Consider the following 22,330-nt stretch of genomic DNA (forward strand, 5'->3'; position numbering starts at 1 on the left):
AGTCTTGAACAAGTTTCCACATGACTGCAAGACTTTGCATTGCTAGAGATCAGAAAGCCTGAACTTAACTGCACAGCAATAAAGAGTGCTACTGTGAATCTGAGCAAAGTCAGTCTGACTAATTTTTGTTATTATTATGTTGTAGAAACATCAACTACATTGATAATGCCTTTTTGTTCTACAGAGGTATCAGGAAGCAATAAGTTTTTGGTCAGAAAAATTTTAGCTGTGTTTGCTTACATTGAAAATATACACGACTTCATGAAATAAAAATTTTACCACTTGTAAATGGAATAAGTCAGGCTTTTAATGGAATTTTCATTGTCAAGGAGGTGCAACAAGGCTAGCTAACCTCCTGTAAAACAACGTTTTCAAAAAGCCATTTAGAAATTTGCAAAATGAGTCAGATAAAAGCAGTGAGCCAAATACCATGCACTGACCTTGGGTTGTGACATGCTCATTTAGGGTTCAGAGCAAAATCCCACAGACAAAGTCACACCATCTTTTCTGGGAGAAGTGGGTGCATCTAGGATCAAGGCAAGCAGGAGAGTGGGATGTATACCTCAGCCTGCAGGGACATCATGTCCAAAATACAAAGTGCACAGGTTGCACATAAATACAGTCCTTATTAACAACAATCAGTTGTTCTATTTATGAGCACGGGTAGTCTTTTTTGGTGTATTTTTGCTTGTTCTGTGAGGGGAAGGTGTTTTATAACAACAAAACTTGCATTTGGTAGGGGAAGAAATTGAAAAATTATTACTTTATGCAGTAGTGAAAGTTGTGTATGTGCAGTTAAGGTATGGATGAGGTAGAACATGCTAAAGGTATTTAAAAACATAACATGAAATCACAACAAGAATGAAAATAACAGGCAGATTGATTTACTGGAGCTAGAATGGAAGGTGATGCTAACAGCATAAATGAGTCCCGGGCTGATAAGCTGCCCTGCGATCACGCTGAAGTATTGCCCGCTACCAGCAGGCCCAGGGGCTGGGTTTCTGGGGGTCTCACTTGCTGCCTCTGCTCCACATCTCGGCTCCATTTGGGTTATCCAGACTTTGGCTGAAAAGCAGAACACAAGTGCACAGAGAAGTTATTGCTCAGTTGTTTAATAGTATTTACTCTTATTAAGCTGTAATTGCTAGTGAAGACATTTAATTTGGATTATAAAAGTATTTCTATACTATATCAGAACTAATAATTCAACAAGACTAACTCAAACACTACTGACTAACATTCATTCCTTTTAGATGGGAGGCTGAAGACCTGGGTTTATGGTGTAGCTGCTGGTGCATTTGTTTTACTCATCTTTATTGTTTCTATGATCTATCTAGCCTGGTGAGTTCTTTAATTATTTACAAACAAGCAGTCCCACACAGACTGTAATGCAAGCGTTTACATTTGCCACTATAGAAACTGCAGGCACTTCTGTGAACTGCAGTGTTTAATTTTCCACGTCCTTTTGTCCAAGCTCAGGTTAGTGGACTCTGGTTGTAGTCTAGATGATGGATAAACACATGCTCTCCTGAGGTTAGAAGAACTTCTTACAAATATGGGGTAGCTTAGTGTATGGTTTATTTTTGCTCAGTTTATCTCTGTTAAGAATGTACTGTGTCCATGATAATTTCATTGCATCTGTATCACAAAATACAGAGAGAAATAGCAAGAAGGAAATTTAGTAATCAGGCAAGTCAGATTTGATATTTGGCAGGATATAGAGATACACAACCAAAAAAAGTCTGAAAACTTTCTCGTGTTTTTCATACATGAAATAACATTTTGTTGAAAAATCTTAGTGCATGTGAAAGCACAGATTTTTTGCAAGAACAAGTCACCTTTGAGAATGCTCTCCCTGAAGTTTTCTAGGTCCTGTTTGGAATTTCTGATCCAAATGACTGTGCAGGTGGAAGGTGAGGGAAGTGTGGTCGTACACATCAGGCTCTTGGCTGTACTGCGTTACTAGGCATTTGGGGGGCTTCTGGATTTGTTTGGTTTTCAGTAAACCTTCCCCAAAATCTCACTTCTGTCTCAGTAAGGAAAAGAATCTTTTATTTTTTGAGGAAAAGAAAATCCGTTAGCATACAACTCCACTGCAGATTCTTCGGACTAGAATCTGTGGCCACTGCAAGCCACTGTAACAACTAGTTTGGTAAGAAAGATTTAGGTTTGGGCAGCCTAAGTGACATAGCTGAGATAAGATTTTGGACAAGACTGAGGATGCACAGGCCTGATTTAAAGAAATGCTTATATTACACTCTAAAAGTATATTACACTCTAAAAGAAGACAAGTACTAAAGCATGCATAAACATGCATTTTCCTTTGGCTTGGTAATTTTTTAAAACTGTATCAAATGGATTGGAAATACTGCTGGATCAAAATCTAATTCAAGGCTAAACAGGGAATGGTTAATGGCTAACAACCATATCCCTGCTATTTATGACTGGTTTGATTATAACATCTAGAATTAACTGTAGTCATCCCAGCAAGTATAATGAGATAAAACTAATCAAAAGATGAAACTTTCCTGTGGAAACCCTTGATGCGTCAAGAGGGGTTAAGATTTGAGTCATATAATTTAAAAGAACCTGATTGCGGCTTTGATACATGACCAAATATTGCACTGCAGGCTCTGGGTTCTTCTGAAAACTGACTGATCTTGCAGGATTACCTGCCAAGGATTTCATCAAGTCACATCAGCGCCGTAACAGCCTGTTTCTCAACAACTGAGCTTTGAATTAGATGTTGCTTTGGGTTGATAAGGAGATAATTACTGATCCAAGTGAAGGTTTTAGGCTTATAGCATTATCTTAATGCATTATCTTAACACACTCATCTTTCATTTAAGACTGAAATCCATCTTTGCTATGTTATTAGTTTCTTGCTCTATTTACAAATTATCTTATTGTTTCAGCAAAAAGCCAAAGAAGCCCCAGAGAAGGCAGAACAACCGACTGAAACCTTTAACCTTGGCTTATGATGGAGATGCAGATATGTAAAATATAACTTCTCATGGTGACAAATGGAGTCTAAATTAATGGATTGAAATCAGAAGGTGTCCAAAGCCACAGGGATTTTCTATGGAGTGGATTAAGTGTTTTGACTTTTTCTTTTTTGTAACTGCACCATAGATAAAGAAGGATGGATTTCATAATGCCTACGGATATTCAAGGTATTATTGCTTTACTTTAGACCATCAGCACTGAGAAATCTGGCAGAATCACGTTAATAGACACTGCAGTTGGAGATTTGTGGTCTTTCCTCAATCTTACAAACTATAAGCACCACTTCTGTCTCCAGAATACTGTAGCTGACATAGTATTAACAGTTGGAAGCCCCTGCAACATTAACCAAGTATAATCAGTACGCATGAAGAGTTTGTACCAAGCTATGACTCTTTATATTCAAGCATAACGTATATACTCAGTTGAACCATATGTATTACTCTATCAGATTATATACTTGTTAAAGAGCATTTTAGTGCTTAGTACAATATTAACTTTTAACTAGGATTAACCCACTGAGCAAGTTCAACAGTTTGCCAGTTGATGATAGCTTGTGTTAACCTGCATTTCAGAGGGCAATGACTCACTTGCAAAATTCTGTCCTGTGATCACTCCAAAGTATAAAGGCCTCGTATGTACATCCAGAAAGGAGGCATTCTCAGATTCAGTATTTTCTAGCGGTTTCTGTCTGGAAAAAGAATACCCATTGTAAATGTTACAATACGTTTCTACTTTCTCTAACTCAAACTGTTGCCTGCATCTTTTTTTCTACATGTAAGGCAAATTTTTGCACTATATTAGTGCAGCATGATATGCACTTAACTAGTATTGCCATAGAAACTGCCTCTTTTCAGAAAGGATGATGATGTATCTTGTGCAAGGAGTGTCAAGTAGACAGGTCTTGAATCCTGAAGAGAGTAGCATTCGGTTTGGACTGCAACTGGATGGAATCGGCTAACGACGTGTACTCTACACACCGTTCCTCATCACAGCGGCCATTTGTAGTCTATATCATGGCAGTAATACAAGTGTCTAGTTTCTTGCCCCATCTACCTATACTGGTATAGATTGTCCTGCTGGTTTCTAATTGTACTTTGAAGGCTGTTTATGACTAGATTTTTTATATTTGTTAACTTTGTTAGAAAAAAAAGAAAAGAAAAAGAAAAGTGGTTGCCCTGTAATCCTGAGTGACATACTTACTGTCTAAAAAGGTATTCTAATTGTTTGTTCAACTAAAATAAAATGGTTTTGCTTTGTTTTCCTTCCACTAGTGAGAGCGTTTTCACTGTTGCTGACAGTGCAATACTCAGAGCCCTTTTGTCTTTTCTAATTAGGATAATTGGATAGACTCTTTTAATTATTCAGTTAAACTCTTGAGTGTACTGACAAGTAAACAATAAGATCAATAGTTCTGCCATTTTAATACTCATTACTTTTTTAAAAAGTCTGGCATTATAAAAACTCACTGTTAACCTCTTCCATGCTTATGGCTTTTCAGTGTTACGCTTCCGACATGAAGCTCATTGACTTGCCACTGTATCTACATGCCTGTTACAGATGTGATTCATGACCTGAGAAGGGTTATTCTCATCAAATGGCTTCTATGTGTAGCCTGAACATATAAGTGACTGTGCCACTACTAAGCAATACAAAACTTTATCAGGCAACCTCTCAAAAATAATTGTTATATAAAGTTCAATATTAGGTTCTCAGGTCTTTTTTATAACCTAAACCATTTCTGCCTACTCATCACGCTATTTACTCAAGAAGCACCAGTTTTTGCACACTGAATAAAACTGTAGCTTTGCAAACTTTGGCCCAGATCCACTGAAATTGATGACAAGACTCTCATGGACATCAATGAGTAACATCAGTCCTTAAAAATACCAACCTTTGTTCCATGTAGAATAATTCTTGGAACCAATGTGCATTTTGTGAATGTTCAAGAGAGATTGTGGTCCTACTTTAACTTAGCTAACTTATATTACCAGTGTGGTGTTACTGCATCAAGAAAATGACCTTCCTCTCACTGCATAAGTATTTCCCAAATGGGAATGATGAGCAGAGAGGAACAATAGTAACAATCTTTCGTACAGGTTTAGTTTCTCATTTTATACCTTGATCCAGCCGCAGCTGGTGAAGTGCCATGGCCCCCTGCCACAGCAGTGGTTCATTCATATACGTGTCACAGGACTGGGGGCTTCAGTCTTACATCGCTTTGTAAAGATCCATAGGAAAAAACCCAAATCTTGATGAATTTAATTACTTCAGCATTCTTGAGTAGAAAACAAGAAAAACCTAGTTGATTCCCATTTTGTCAGACATACAAAAAATTACGTGGAAAAGTTATAAAGTTTTAAAGAATGATAACTATCATGTGGAGACATAAAGCTTAATCACAATTTCTGTCCTTTTAAAAGTCTGATTCTGTGTTGTTAAATAGTATTGGACCAATAGAGAATTGAGGGAACAGGGTTTTTTTCATTGGCAATGAGTCATCTTTATTTATTATACTGGCTAGTCTTAGCAGGAGCTGTTGCCTAGTTCTTGCCTTGAAGATTTTTATGTCCTAAATCTAAGAATTTAATAACTTGAAGTTAAAGGTCTGCCATCTCCTTTTTCTCACTGTAAAAAATAGACAAACGAAGAAAGTGATAGGAGGTTTTTTTAAGTATGTTTGGCCTTTGCAATCCATGCAAGTATTTTAGTATGTGTTACATTTTATATCTGGTCAGTGAATTTTGGTGGTGCACATCTGCATCATACTAGTGCTGCATTTAAAATCTAGAGTGCATTTTTATTATTATTTTTTTTACAAACAAAGTGCACGGAAATTTGAAGCCAGAATGGCTTCCCTCATTATAAGAAAAAAATATTAGGCTATAAGGAGGGCTGAAATTTTATGTAAAGCTAAAAGTTGTAAAGGTGCTTAAGGCCTTTAGCATTGAAACAGAAATAAATAATAGGTAAATTATCAGTATAGAATGAAAAGCAATTTCCTTTAAAAATGAGAGTGCTTCTACAAATCCAGTGCCTAAAGCAGCCACTACCGTAGATTGTTAGTTTGTGAAAGTAATGTTTCCAGTGATCAAATAAACCATTCAGAAAATAGCAAAGTAGACATTTTCCTGTTGATGTGGTGGTTTGTATTTTCCTTTTTAAATCTGTAGTTTCTAGATTACTGTGTCTGCTTTGAGTCCTGGAGCAGTTTCTTTTTGAAGCTTTGATGCAACTGCACAAGCTTGTTTATATTTGGTATAAAGCATCAATTTTGAAACTCCCTTCCTCCTGCCAAAATGTAATAAAATTTGTTTTCCAATATTACAATCTGAAGAGACCAATTTAAAAACTCTGTGTATAAATCACTGTAAAATATACCTTGAATGAAATGGAAATCTGTCTTTTTACCTTTATGTAAATTGTGCTCACCCAAAGTTAAGAGTTTATTTTGCCTAACTTAATTTACTTGAATATTTATTTTGTAGAACAAGGAGGCAGCTGTCTGAGGAATGTTTACCTTTTTTTTGTTAATGTTAATTTGTAAATTGTGTAATGCATTTTTATTTTCTAAATTATGTATATTTCTTTTTTAATGCACAAAATGTTTACGTACAACTACTGCAAATTTGTGTATATTGTCACTAAGCTTTATTCAGTTAATACAGATGACATGAAAATGTAACAAGTCTTACGTTTTCATCTGGGTTATTTTTACATAACTGATGTATTGCTGACAATAAATATAAAAACAAAATCATTTAATGTCTTTTTTTAATAGATGTCGTATACTATGTTGGGATAGAGTAACAATAAAAGCCAGATCCCTAAAATATGACCACCTTTTAAATAGTCTCTTTTTTGGAAAGAAATTAGTAAACATATTCCTGTTAAAAATTAGTATTTCTCTTTAAAAAGAAAGAAAAATACTTTCTGATGTTATGGTAACTATCAAAGTCCATTGCTACAGTCCTTGTTGACATAGAAGTTTACAATGCATATTTAATTGATCAATAAATATCCCATTAATGCAATAAATCAATGGTACTTTAAATTTTCTTCCTTAATTGCCATTGTTAGGTCAGAAAAACTAACCTATTTGTGGAGAATAAGGGGTGGATCAAGGTCTCACTAAAAGACGTCTATTCACTTCAGTGAAGCTGAATCTGTCAGCTATGAGAAGGAACAGGGAGCAAAATCCCCCTCCTCCAAGTAAACAAACATGCCCGATGCAGTCAATAAAATTGTCATTTACATCCCAGTTGTTGAATAAACATTACCAAATTCACTCTAATTTCTTCTAGAATCAAGAATTTGTTGTTAATTACCTAAGGAAAAAAGTGACTCTGCACTTTTTTCATAACTGCTCGTTTTCTATCTTTGTGCTCTCCAAAACTCTATTTTTTCATGTCCGTTTCTGCAACGTATATTTACACAGCAGTTCATGGGGTTTTGTCCAATTTCAGTAGCTATTACCTCCCCAGTAACCCTTCCAGGCTAACCCTTAAAAGGTTTAAACCCAATTTTGAGAGCACACAACTCTGATTTTAGAGGCATTTCAGGATTTTCGAAGTACCTCCTACCTACATTTTCTCCTGCTGGAATCCACAGTAAAATAACAGAAGCATTAGACTTGTCTTTCCACCTGCAATTTAATAGAGGAATTTTTTAGATCATTTAAAGTTGTTTAATTCAGTACGGGCAGAATTCTACAAACAGTTAAAAAAGATACTTGACAGAAGAAACTTAAAATTCTCATTTAAACTCTGCAGAAGAGAATTACCTATGGTATGCTAATGAAGATCATAGGATCTTCACATTCAGTAAAGAAAACTTATGGTAGGACTTTGGCACTTGGTTGCAAGACTTCTATAGTAATGGCTTACAGATTGGGAAATGTATTCTTTATTTTAAAAAGTATTAGGAGAATACAGTTTGCCAATGCAAGTATAATGAAAGGAGTTAAATAGAGAGGTAAATCAAGAGGCTTAGATAAGCCTTGTAAATATTTTAGCCTTCTAGTAATGTGAAGATCTACAGTATTCGGTCTAGAAAATTATCCTGCTGAAACAGTAGTGAGCTTAAGCAGCCATTCAGGATCTGCTTGGCACCACTAAGCACAATTTGGCTACAGAAAAGGTTATTTCTGAATCTTCTGTTTGTTTTGTTAGACACAGTAAAGCTGAATGTCTATCCAAAAGCAGCTAATGACCAGGCAGATGAACAAACAATTTGCACTTTTTCAGGGGGGTGGGGATCTGTAGCAGAGGGGTCTTAGTATCTGCTTGCCTGTTCGTTTGTTTTTCAGCAGAGGGAGCAGCTGACTCGTTTTGTTTACCTTCATTTGGGCAGTGCCCCTGGCCGTGGAGGGGGTTGGCCTGTGGTGACGGGCTGGTGAAGCATCTCCTACATCCTTTTGAAAAATGGCATCTTTGCTAAGTCCTGCTTGATCTGAAAGGGTTGCAAGGCTTACTGTGAGGCACACCTTCAGTGACATTTGGCAGACGCCATTGCTCTTTCTCTTTGCCATCAGGCAGCTTTGGACCAGGAGAGCATTGAGCCTCGTGAGAGCACAGTAGTCCGAGTGGCAGATTGTTAACACCAATCTGCTGGTACTCACGCATGGCAGTGCTTTAAATTGACCCTTCCAGCCTGACGTACAAGCCATTTCTGGTATTAATATTCTGACCTGCCTTGACAAGCTGATACTGTTGGACGCTACCTAATCCTGCTTGTCCCACTCTGGTTAGGTAACGGCTCTGCTGAAAAGGAGGTTGGGGTGGGGGTCCTGGTGGACAACACGCTGACCATGACTCAGCTGCAGACCCTGGCAGCGAGGGAGGCAACCACACGCAGGGCTGCATTGGCAAGAGCTTGAAGGAGGTGGTTAGTCCCCCCAGCCCTCATAAGGCTCTGTTGGGAGACCTGTGTCTGGTTTGGGGCCCCCTTTGCGTAAGGGAAGAAGTCCTTCAGTTTGTCGCTGTGGTGAAGCTAAAACTTAGCCACAGGATCATAATCTGTGATCATAGCTATTGTTGTTTTCCATATTCAAAGAAATCACATTTCAAGCAGTTCAAGGTTGAACCTATTTAATTATTACTATGCATTTATGTATTTACAAATCCTTTGTCTTAGAGAAAATAAGATTTGGTACTTGTCTGTTTAGAGATGAGGGGTTGGTGGCTCCCACGTATGTTTTAATATTTTGTGGGTTGTGTTCAGAACCTAGTCCTGAAGTTTATTAGAATTATATTCTGAAATTGAAATTATAAAATGAACGAGGTTTTATTTATTTTCAAAAATACCCTTCATAGTGTCATTATATTTCTTTAAAATGGCAGAAGATTACTTGTTTGTTTCTCAATAAATATCAGATCAGTTTTGCTTAGCTTACAAATAAAAAATGTTTTGTCACAAATTCAGTGTTGGGTTTGAAAGCAAGTCTAATTTTTTTCCTTCCCTTAACAATTATAAAAACAAAATCCCTTTCTTACCTATACATGTCAAACTGTGACTTAAACCTCTGCTTTTTAATTCTTCCCAGTGTTGCTCATTGAGCTGCATATATGGAAATAGCAATATAATTTGAGCCCATGACCAGAATTTAGTTAACAGTTCTGTGAATGTCATTCACAGTTTGTTGGCTGTCCAGTATTCACAGATTATTTTTAATGCACTGCCTAATGAAGTCCTACAAAAACGTCTCCCAAACTGAACCCAAACTTATTTACACAACTTGTATCACAGAAAAAATATGAAAACTGTCACAGAAAAACAAAGGAAGGGTGACATATTGTGTTATGCTTTCATACTCTAAACTTGATTCCCTTAACAACTTTCTTCCTATGCCCCCATTGTGTCTTGGTGCTTGAAGCAAATACCAGATTTCATCCTTACCTGGAACTTTTCTGATTTGCACTGAATGCTGTCATAGCCTTAATTCTCTTTTGATGTGTCTCCTCACTCTTAAGATCATGGTTGGACAACAATAGTTACCATCTGACAACTTACAGGTATTTGAAGGCATGCTATCAAAAGCAAAAAATATGCGTACTTAAAATGGGAATTTTGAGGCTGAAATAATTTGTTTCCTCTCTTAATGCAACCAAAGCTGCAGCTATGTATTTGGAAACCTTAAAGATACCTAATTCTACATATTTCAGGTTCAATCACACCATTTTATTGCTGTTACTTTACACTTTTCTCTACTGTTCCCTTGTAATACTCATTTTGTGTTAATTTTTGTTGTAAAATCATAGCAAGGGCTGTCTCCTCTGTGTGTACAATTATAGCAGAAAGGAGAACTCCCTCTTTGGAAACCTGACTGTGATATGACAATAAACAATTATTAACAGAAGCTCAAATCCTCAGTATCTATTATTTTTCCAAGAATTCTGGGATGAAAGCTTGGTGGACTAGCTTGGAAATGTTCTCTATTTGTGAAGTCCCTGAAGAGTAAATCACCACAGAAGTCAACCAAAACCCCTGTTCCCGTGAGCAGCTCCACGGCAGGAGGTTATGTATTCACATTACCTATTTCTGAATGTTACCCTAAACACACACGGATGTTCCGGTTTCAGTTACTTTATCTATAAGCTATACCAACAACTTAAAATCATGAGTAGTACAGATAATCTCAAGGTATATTTAAAACAATTTATCAGAGATGTGTAGCATCATACCTGTAATAACACAGAGCTGAGTTCAGGTTGATATTCCCTACTTAAGGTCAGGAGGAGAATCTCCATACGTGTGTATTTCAGCTTTGGATCTCATTTTTAGTTTTGGTATTCCAAAAAATAAAAGAAATTTTCATCACTTAATCTGATTTGAACGAACATAATAGAGACTAAAACACCCCACATACTCGGTACTGAAGAATAATACTTCTCAGCCGCAGGTCTGCTCCCTTTCAACCAGAGGGCTGAACCCACGTAACCCACATCTCCAGGCGGCCGAGCAGGCCATGCAGGCCCTCGCTTCTTTCCCTCACTGGCTTCTTCTGCAAGGACCAGTTCTTGCTGGAATCACTCTTTTCAAACAGGCTCTGTTAGGCATTCATCTGGTTATTAGTCCCCAAAACATAAATTACCAGTTATTAATACTGGCCCCATGACCTACTAGCAAAGAACAGTACAAAGTTTGACTCCCAAGATAGTCTGACAAACTGGTAGGAAATAAAGTTTCACTGGCTCAGTGTTACCTATTATTTTAAGGATTATGTTGGTATCTTCCTCACTGCTCTCTTTCTTCAGTCTCCAAGAATGAAGAATTCTGTAGCTCCATTTTGTGAGTGGAAATTGGTGACACCAGGTTTCGCTCAGCCGAGAAAAGAAAAAAATAATTAGCTGGCAGTTTTGTGACTGCCTGAAGTTGAATTTAATGAACTGCAGAAAAAGCTTTCTGCAACATTAGAACAGCAGCTGGAGCTAAACCCTACATTTCTGCCTTAAATGGTCTCCACTTACTAGTTGATGAGCAAAACATTAGTAGCAGTCATTTGTTCAGTTTTACAGAAATATAAAAGGAAGCTTTGCAGCACAAGCGAGAAGTTAATTGTCAATCTCAAACTGACTCTCCAATCCCAGTGCAGAATTACAGTGCTAAAGAAGCCAGGGCAGAAGTCCAATGGCCTCAAAATTGTAAATGGGCCCTTTCAGAAATGCAAAACATTATTTACATTAAAAATTGCTATACTCCATCTCTGTTAATGCATTCTCTTTGAAATGAGGTGGTACTGCAAATGACAAGACTTCCATCTGCCACCTTAGATCAATGAAATGGCAGTACAATGTGTTTCTCCAGAATACTTCATGGGTCTCATCAAAAAGCCTTACCACCACGTATTAAAAATTGTCTTTATGTTTAACAAGTTCTTACAAGCTGTAAAGCTTTCTGCTATTATTTAAGGCTTTATATACCTATAATAACACTATAGAGATTATAAGAAAAGAATATTAGTGATAATAACATTTATTATTACTTGTTTTACATTGTTTAAAGCTTTTAAGTCCTACTTCAGTAGTTGTCAATTACCATACAAAACATCCTGGGAATTCCCCACATAAACTGTATTGAACTATGTATATGAGAAGAAAACACATATGCAACAGGATTGGGAGGGTTTTTTTCCCAGCAGAATCACAGGACAATTAAATAAAAGTAAATTACATTAAATTGCTTTCAAAGAGGGGAAAAATATTATTTTAAAGAATTCTCCAAATCACTGCATGCAAATTTCCAGATTTTCATTCTCATTGCTTTTCAAAAAAACTGCAGATCTTCCATTTACCATACAATCCTCAAGGACAAGGAAGGGAATTTGTTCATTGTGCTCTCAGTTTCTCTGTGGAAGGTTTGCACAATCCATTGTCTGTGCATTTCTTCATATTTCCATAGCCTTTCTAGGGGGGGAAAAAAATCTTTCCCCTTTTGTCTTGTTGTCAACATTGTACATATTTGACTGTCAGCCACATACATCTACGTCCATGTTTCATTCTGCCATGTCCTGGAAGTCTTTTGACCCAGCTGAACCAGCTGCTAAGAAGAGCATCGACAGAGGAGAACAAGTTGGAATAGCAGGAAGCGTACCAGGTGTCTACAGTTAATACGTTTTGTTTGTCTTGGTATAGTAGAACCATAGTTTTACACAGATAACAGTAACAAGCAGTTATTCTATGCAGAATAGTGTTTACGAGTCTAACATGATGATATGGTTAGAGTCAGAGGGAGACAGGCCCGGGACGACAGCAGAGAGTCAGAGGGAGACAGGCCCGGGACGACAGCAGAACCCTTGAGCAGTGAAGACAGGATGCAGTGAAGAAGGCCACAAGCACAGGATGCTGAAGGAAGGGGCCCAGGCTGGCATTGGAGACCCCTTGGCTATAACTCATCCATGTTCAGTTAAAGAAATGCACATCTGGAGCTGGACAGAACTGGTTTTAGAGGTAACAAAGAAAACAAAGAAGTAGTATCTAACATATGTGAAACACACCATATATAGTATATTTGGCTGTAATATGGAACTGCAGACCAATGAAGACAGAGCAAAAGTGTAAAAGGGTGTTGGCAGACATATAGAAATGAGCCTAAGTTGATCCTAGAGTGAGGAAGAAGAAACCAGCAACACAAACATCATATTCCTCGCAGTGAAGGACTCCAGATGCTGACGATTCACCGTAACACCCCACCACTGCCACCAGCATGAAGCCACCAAGCTCAGCACCAGAGGAGCAGTGGAGATGTGAGCCTAACACTGGGAGAAGGGGTAGGCGTTAGGAGGTGTGTGTATCACAGTTTTAACTGCATCATCATTCTTTTTTAAACAATTAGATCTGGACTAATAATGGTTAGACTGCTTCGCTTTTAGTTATACTGACAATAAATTTTTAGTTTTACTTACATGAAAGGTGTGCTTCCTCTGTGCCCATAAGCAAGGTTTTGAGTGTAACAACTCTGCAGCAGCAGAGAGAATTCTGGGGCAGATGGACGAGAAAAAAGGATAGATGAATTTTTTAGTTATATGACTATATATACACTCTGGCTTCAAATCAGAGAAATGTGTAGCAATGAAAGCAAAGGTTGTCATTACCTTAAGGCCACATCTTGCTATTTTTAATGGAGAAATTCAAGCTAGTTTAGTAGGATCTTTTAATTCAGAACTGAACGAAAAATCCTAAATTTACCAAATCTGCACTATGTGCAAAAAAATGTGATGACAGAAAAAAAAATCAACAATGATGACATTTAATGTAGGAAATATTTAAGGTATTTATTACCATAAGCAAGGCTTTTACCTGGATTGCGATGGCAGATGATGTATCACAAGGGTAACCAGTTGAACTAATTTTGTCCGCCTAATATACCAATAAGCTAGGAAACTTTTCAATAAAGACACAGAACTTGCTAATGCTAAAAAAAAAAAAAAAAAAATACTGACTGAGAAGACATGGTAAAATAGCCTATGGGCTAGTTACTGAAAGTAGTAAAATTATGAGCAACTGGAACAAAAAAGTGCCTGGAGTGAACTAAAGAGTAGCTAGGATTAACTGTAAAACACTGCAAGACAGCAGTGGGGGACAAAGAAGAGCAAGGGAAAATATGTCATAAAGCAATGAGCCACAGCAAAATCTGATATGATCAAAGACATAACAAAGCATGTGCTGTGAGGCTTCTCTCCCTCAAGAGCAGAGTAGAATTATTTCAAAATAACTTACATTTGTGAAAGTAAATAGCCAAATAGTGCCTTCAACTATAGCTCACCAAAGAACTGGTGAAGACAGGTACAGTGTAAGCAAGGAATTACTTAGTAGTAGTACAACATCTCTTGCTACAAAACAACTTATTAGCAAAAGATACTAATGAGTAGAAAATTTGAAATTAATGTTTGAAGAACAACAAAAAATGCAAACTTTTCGTAACACCCCAGAGGGCTTTTTCTTGCATTTACACTATCAAGCCAAGTATCGTTCGTCTCAGGACTCCCTAGGCCAGCAGTTGTCCACTAGCTGCTGTATCTAGCAGACTTAGGTGGCTTTTTCTTCTATGACAGGGACCAATTTGCTTTTGAACCTATGCCACCTCTTAGCATCCACTGCTCTTCTAATGGTTCCAGGGTGCTCAGGTAAGAAGCAGATCCGAGGTATGGTCTACGGTGGGTACCATTGCCATAAATTCATAAATGCTGAGAAGCAGGAGCGGCTGGCAGTCTTCTCTTTCCTCAGAACGTGATTCTTCCTCAGGCAGCAAGGGTAGCTTAGTGCCTGAAACATGCCTGCCCACCAATAGCATGGTTGAAAGAGTCTTGAGCTGAAGACAGCTGAACAAAATTCTTTTGAAAGGAGGATTTGAAGGAATGTGAATTTCATAACGAGGTGAAATAAGAACAGAATTAAATTCCAGCACATTCAGATATTCAGTGCACCTTGAGAACAGGGCAAGCAAAAACATGGAACTGAAGTGCATGTAGACAAAAAAAGACTTTGATATATGTCCCAGATATATGGCCTTGAAAAAGTATTTGGGCAAATTTCAGCTCGAATATTCATGATTTCTAAGACTAAAGCATACTCTCTCCGGGAAAGTAGTAGAAGTCCCATCTGGTGAAACATTCAAAATAAACTGCCTACAGCAGTGGAACATTTGCTGAGCCAAACAATCCTGCTAGCCAGGGGAAAGCACCCAGGTCCCCACTGTTAGGGAGTGCTACACTGCTGACAGGCCAGGTAGCCTACAGTGACAGTTCTGCAATATTTACCATTATAACAACTTGGTTTGATTACTTTTACCTTCATTAATCTTTATGCAATTTAATATTGTTTTAAAGCTTCAGCTAAAATTGGATACCATATGTTGACTTTCTCATTTAGAAAAATCTGACAATCCTTTGGTTAGAAGCCTCACTTTTTCTTCACTTTGGAGGAGAACCCAAAACAGGGGCACTGTGAGGAGGAGCTGACTGTAAAGTCAAAACCAGCCTTTCTACAATCTTTCAAATCAGGAAAAATTACAAAGCTTTTGAAACCCTTCATTTCCCCCTTATCCCATAGAAACTTCTTAGAAGATTGGAAACTGAACTCCCCCACGATTTCTTTGGCATGGCACACTAAGGAGTCAGCAGAAGATTAAGGGACTTATGGACAAGAGGAAAGATGAATTTGGGAGGAGGATGGGGGTGAAAATTGAGAAGCAGATGCAGAGAAGTGAATTGTAACAGTTGACTATCTGAAGTGAATGAAGATTGGACCCTGTGAGAAAAAATACCACGTGATTATATAACTGATAGTATTGTAAAACATATACATTTTTGCTTCCATGCATGACTGTGTTCTGTTCGGACACTGAGGCAGATAATGGTTTAGGATTCATGTAAGACTTGATGGGATTAACAAATAACAGAAAGGTGTTTTGTTCTTTTATATAGGTTCTAATACTTGCAGGCACAAACATGGACCATATCATTATTTTTCACACCCACAAGTAGGCCAGGCTGGGCTCCTGGGGACTGGAAAATATTAAAAATTATGATATAAAACTAATTAATTAATAATAAACAAGTGAAGAAAGCCCCCCTTACTACAGCTAGTAGTCTCAGGGAAAAATATTAAAGTAAAAAGGGAAAAATAAAATAAATCTGTCATCAACTTTTCCATATTTTAAAAGCCAACAAGTGTCTCACTAAGGACTTTCTCTCTTTCAGCTTATCTGCATTTGGTATATCAGGCATATCACCAATTGCCAGGTTCTCAATTGACCAAAAAGTTCGACTTCCTTCGTATGCTATTTGTCTAATAGAAGCATATTTATTCACTACTTGTAAAATGGGCCTGAAGTATAGTGAAAGCACGGTCCAGAGATACTAACTTATCACCTTCAGATTTTTAGGTACCAAAATTAAATACGATTGCGAAATGACTACATTCCATCACTGAAGATTTTGGGCTTTGCTTTTACAAGATTTGCTTCCTGAGAGTTAAATGCTGTCCAAGTTGTCATCACCACATCAGTATATCAAATTAAGCTGACTTTTCAAATGAGCTTCTAATTTGTTGGTTGAAAGAAGAAAAAAAAAAAGGCATGATCTCGCCACATAGTATTTCCCTTGTTGTCAGTCTGCATCCAAGCAATTTTACCTCATGGCATATACTGCCATGTTAGATGACTTAATAGAGCTTATTTGAATTAGCTTCACTTTCCTGGCATTGTCTAGATTATAATTAGAGCAGGCTATTTCACACACTGTACACTGGTTTTATAACAAACATATGTGAGACTTCTGGGATGGGGAAGCTGATGCACTAATAAGTATGCTAACAAATTCAGCCAACATGTTGTTAATTTTCCAGTTGTAGGCCCTTATCTTCATCTAAGAGAGTGATGTAAATTTTCTGTAAACTTCAGTGAAGGAGTATAGCCACACCTGAATGGCTTCTCTGGCAAAACAAATATCTATTTCACGATCTTTCAATAGCAAATGCTCAGAGATTTGTTTCTGTTTCTTCACTTCTCCACAGAAAAGCACGGTAATGCTGCAAGATGAATAGTTAAATTACCAAATTTGTTTTCACCCTTGTACCACCTATAACCATGTCCCGTGTGGCTTCCCAAAACCCTCTTTAATACTCAGGATTCTCATGTGTTGGACTCCCAGGCAAAGTAAATAGTACCCTGAGGTAAAATAAAGTCTGTAGCTATAGAATAGGTCCACTCAATTTTGATTCTCAGAACAATTTCCCTATGGTCTGGTGAGAACAGGGTGAAGACACAGCACTTAAGCACCAAGATCTGTACAGGTGTACAGTGGTATGGAGCATAACTGTGTGAGCCTACGGAAAATAAACTACAGCCACAACACTGGAACAATTTATAAGCTGTCGTATTGATAGGAAAAGGGTAAAAGATTAGGGGAAAACTGCTTTGCTTATTTGCACAGCAGAGGGCTAGAGCAGCAATACAAATATGCTGGAAGCATGTAATAGCTAATGACTCAAAGGATGAAAAAGATGCCAGCTTCACTGAATTAAGGATGAAAAGAACTCCCTGTTCAGCCTGACTACTACTAAACTAGCAGACAAGACACTTAGGTAACCGTAGAAGCTTTAGAAAACTTTCTAGCACTAAACTCACTAATTATTGCAGATTTCTTCTGTTTCATAAATAAAAGTTAAATGAGTGATAAAGTCTGGTTACATGGCAAAACAACAGAAATTACCAAAGCAATGCCAGGTTGGGAAGACTTTAAATGATTTGAGAGATCAGTTAATAGATGATATGAGAAATGAAGCAACAGAAAATCGATTTGTTCACAATATCTGCTTTGATCTTACAGCTTGCACTAGAAAATGCAGTTCCAGTGTACTATGTACTATATATTATGTACTACATACTACAGTATAATACTGTACTATGAAGAGCAGAGAGCTGCAACAGCATTATGAGATCATGCACCAACGGCAAGGAAAGCCAGCCAGGCAGAAAGCCTGGCACAGAGAACTCTCAAGATTGCATGTTTTTCTTGTCCAACACTAATGATTGTTCAAGAAGAAACAATAAAAAGCAGGAAGAAATGAGAGTACTCACAGAACATGGACACACTGGCACAAAAAACCACAATTGTCTCCTCCCAGAGGCAACACCAGAGAATTTCAGATTCATCATTTGTGATTACAACACAGAGTCCACAGAGAATACCATGGTATCTTGACAACTGTTTAATTTAGAAGGCAATAAATGAAGCATTTATTTCAACTATAAGGGGAGAAATAGAGAGAAAAATCAAGGTCATAGAGAATCTGCTATGTCTGATTTCATAACATCGTTAATTGCAATCCTTAAAAGATTTTTTTGTTTTTAAAAAGTGGAACGTACACTCCTTGGCATATACATATGGTAACATATACTGTGAATATCCTTGTTCTCCTGCTCACTCTTATGGAAAAATTACCTTAGCTATGTACAACATACATTCACACACCACCTCATAAGTGAAGTGGCCATGGACTGAATGTCAAGGACAGCTCACCCTGCAGCAGTCAGAACTTTCCCAGGCAATGCGTACGTGGACACGCAGCACAGCCGTTACAAGGCAGTATGCACAAAGCCCGTCTGGGCACTGAGGGGTTTTTTGGCGGTGGTTAAAGGAGAGGCAATGGAGAAACGCAGCTCTATTAATGCAATATGTGCCATGCTGCTTGTTCTCAATCCTGAAGAAGCCACCCTAGTCATGGTCCGTCATTAGCACAGATGGATCCATAAGGGCTCCAGAGGATGCCATTATTGACTCAGGTACTCAGAGAAATGCAGCTATGCTTCCAGGTGTCACTGTGGTACTTGAAAGCCTGCAAAATAGAGAGAGTCTGTGGATATCTTCTTAGACTTCATAGATACGTTCTATAGGACTGATTAACATTTTGACAATAACATATTTGTACTTCTATGTGCTTTTTCAGTATATAATGTATGGAATTGCTTAGTATCCTTTTAACCAGTTCAGTAAACCCAGGTACCCTGGTCTTTTTTACTGCTGTGAAGGTAATAAGCCCAGTTATTAAAATCCCATTGTGTGGACTCTCAATGTTCTTGCCTTAGAAAAAGAACAAAGACTCAACAGTTTCTAACATTTTTCCCATTTCCATTAAAGCCCCCTGTAGTCTGAGGTAAAAGCAATTTAATAAAACCTCCTTCTGATGTTTACAGCTCTAAAAAGAAGAAAGGATAAACTTCAGAAAAGTTTACCAGAATACTAAAATAAATTGGGGGCATGTTTTTTCTGTCACTTTTGTGATGTCTTCTAGACACTTTTACATGTCATCAGACCAATTAGCCAAAAGGAGACCTATCAGTGAACAAACTGAACCAGAATGACTTCATCATTTAACAGGAATAGCAACTTTTCAAACATTACCATCCAATTTTCATTTCTTTGAATCAAAGTGGGACATCAAATATGTTAGATAAAGAGCAAAGAACCATAACTGCTGAAAAAAAGTGATGGTCCAAGAAAAAAGATGAATCAAACAGAGGTGCAAATGAAAGCAAAGAATCTCTAGCAGAGCTTTTAGTATCAACATTAGTCTTTGCACATCAAAATATGAATGGTGAAAAACTTTACAGAATTTTCCAAGTGCTAATTATTACAAACTTCGGACTCCAGAAAAATTTACTTATAGTTTAAAACTGATCTCCTTGTATATATATATGTCTTAAGACACTGGAACTACTAGTGTGTTATAATGTCTTCATACAAGACCAGTGTTTTATCAGAAACTTTTCTACATATATAAGCTGGTTTTAGTCTGTGTATGTCCAACATCCATTGCTAGGGGACTAGCTCTGGAAACTATATTAATAATATCATTAATAAATGATAAACAGATATACGAGCAACTGCAAACAGTACCAGCTATGTGAGCATGGTACCAGTGAGCCAAGACATACTCCTAAGCCCAAGTCATTAGACATTTTTTGAGTATGTAAGGCCTGAACTGGGATATGTGGATGACAATACGTTTTCAAAGGCATTTGCTTCCCCTTTGAAGACCTAACTGTAACAGCCACATTCTCACCCTTGCAGAATAACAGAAAGCATACAATACCTAGAAGACCCCAGGAGGTAGCCAGGTGTCCAGTGTTCTGCCTTACATTTTCGGGGGGCCTGCAAAAGTAGCTACACCCTCTGGACAAGTAGCTAATCATTTGCTGAAGTGACAGAAAGACATTATTCATTTTTAAGCTTGACATCATCAGTGAAGAGCTCTGCCTGTGTTTATAGTCAGCTTTCTCTTATCTTACAAATCAAATAATATCTCTCTCAGAAATGAAAGCGCAATCACTACCAAGCAAAGTAACATCTCTTTTTACACCAATGTTAAGCACAGTACAACACAGAGTGAAAACCCACGACAACTAAGCTGGACACATTCAAAAGCCTCACATCTACCAAGTTAAAGTGAAGAACAAGGAACAACCTCCCTTGGAACAACCAGTGAGATGTGAGGTGGTCACTGTACTGTCCGGGGAGGGTGAATTTTCTAACAGGTCTAGGCAGGTTAAACCTGCCTTTTACCAGTGGTTAGACCTAGGAAAGTTAATGAGGGGCCTGCAACAGAGAAACACATACAGGACAATAACTTTGATACCTTGTTTAGAAAACTACATCCTGCCCTATTTTTACATATGGAATCTACAATTATTGACACTATTACCAGAGGTTTTGTTACTCTTTCTTCATGCCAGCGTTCCTGCAACAACACAACAGCTATTTCCAATTCCTTCCTTAGTAACAGATGGGTATGAGAGCTCCTGTACTGAACACGTGAATAATGAGCAAGGCACACATTTGGATAGAAACTACACAACTGAGGTGTCTGTCCTGTCCTCTGCTTCTTTCTGTTGTCCATGCTATTCCCACTTTATAATAGTGCTTTCAAAGGACTTCTCTGGAGAGGACACTGGAATTAAATTACGTCTCTACTTTTGATTGACTGCAAAGCAGCTGTCAAGCAACCAAAGTGTCTCCAATCTCCCTCACAAATTACAGTAAATAGCTGCTAAGATAAACTTTGCCAAGCTGGTTATGCCTACCAGCGCTGATGCTGAAATGTGCACTGGACTTAAATAGGAGGAGAGAAGAGTATTTGGCAGTAGGTAATAAAACGAAGAGACAAAGCTCATAAGACCCCAGCCAGTGTGAGCTTATGTGTTTTGAGAAGGAAAAAAGGTGGAAAACGAGAATGGAAATAAATGCAAGGGTAATGCAAATATTTCACATTTGGGAATGCAAATATTTTCGCATTTATCAGAGGGCCTCATTGCCTGAAAAGTATTGAGGCTTCCTTTATGAAAACACCTTGACTGCATCTGAAAAATCCTTTCGCTGTATCCGTCACCAGGTCTGTGTGATGAATATTTTGGATGGGATAAAATGATATCTTAATAGTTTTCCTGGCAAGAGACCCCTCCAGTCTGGCCTGTCCTCCCCACCTAACCACAATACCTGAGTTTTTACAGCCCTGTGCTTTAGCATAAATGGCAAGCTGGAGGTCTGGCAAGAACAGGACAGTACCTTCATCTGGCTCTCCCAGGAACTACCCCCTTACTGCTACAGGAATACTCTCTGCTATAGTAAGATGACAATCGTACAGTGTTAACTGTGGAAGGCAAGATGCAGAGGGAAAAAAGGAAAAAAGTCATTGGGGGGGCAAGGAGGGAGGAGAAATGTAACGAGGTATCAGCTAGCAATTTCATAATGAGCGCGCTACCTTTTGCAAAATCAAACAGAATGTGACATTAAGCAAATCTTGTAAGTTTTAAAATATTGTCAGGTTTTTGTCCGATGTATCAGTACTTCACGGCACACCATCCACAGCGGTGCTAGCAACCGCTGCCCCTGAAAGAGCCCCGGGGCAGCGCCGAGAGGACAGCACCGTCCCCGGCGGAGGGGCCGCGGCGCCCCCGCAGCCCCGGCGCCGGCCCCGCGGAGGAGGCGGCGCGGCGGCGCTGCTTCCGCGAGGCGGCACTCCTGCCGAATCGCTCAGCGCGGTTCTTGCCAGCAGAAGGTAAAAACTGTGTTTTCTGTTCATTCAGTCCCACTGTATAAAACCGAACACAGCGAATCAACATTTCCGCCGAAAATACACATGCGGTTCGATTTTGGAGATACATATCCTGTAAGTTCTCCCTAGATGTTGTCTTTGTAGCAGATGCAGAAACAAAATCAAGGCAATGTGGGTTTAGAGACATAGATTACTGCACTGGGAAGGTCCCATCAGAGACCAAAATTTCCTTTTTCTATTCCTGCTCTCATTTACATGTCTTTGAATACAGCATT

The 22,330-nt window shown here is 38.2% G+C and overlaps 1 protein-coding gene and 1 long non-coding RNA gene across 2 annotated transcripts in view; one reads left to right on the plus strand and one right to left on the minus strand.

Moving 5' to 3' along the window:
• Positions 1-3,898, plus strand: part of THSD7A (thrombospondin type 1 domain containing 7A) — a 205,966-nt gene extending 202,068 nt beyond the window's left edge. The window contains exons 27-28 of the mRNA XM_050891559.1: positions 1,254-1,341; positions 2,916-3,898. Of these exons, the coding sequence (XP_050747516.1) occupies positions 1,254-1,341; positions 2,916-3,000 (173 nt within the window). The 3' untranslated portion in view covers positions 3,001-3,898. The remainder of the gene's footprint in view (positions 1-1,253; positions 1,342-2,915) is intronic.
• LOC127013017 (uncharacterized) lies at positions 65-5,272 on the minus strand. The gene is made up of 3 exons (XR_007766047.1): positions 5,124-5,272; positions 3,594-3,694; positions 65-1,065 (listed from the first exon to the last, which is right to left on the minus strand). It is a non-coding gene; the product is annotated as an uncharacterized LOC127013017 (long non-coding RNA).
• Positions 5,273-22,330: the final 17,058 nt, after the last annotated feature.

Source organism: Gymnogyps californianus, chromosome 2 (genome assembly GCF_018139145.2).
Source record: "Gymnogyps californianus isolate 813 chromosome 2, ASM1813914v2, whole genome shotgun sequence".
NCBI classification, from domain to species: domain Eukaryota; kingdom Metazoa; phylum Chordata; class Aves; order Accipitriformes; family Cathartidae; genus Gymnogyps; species Gymnogyps californianus.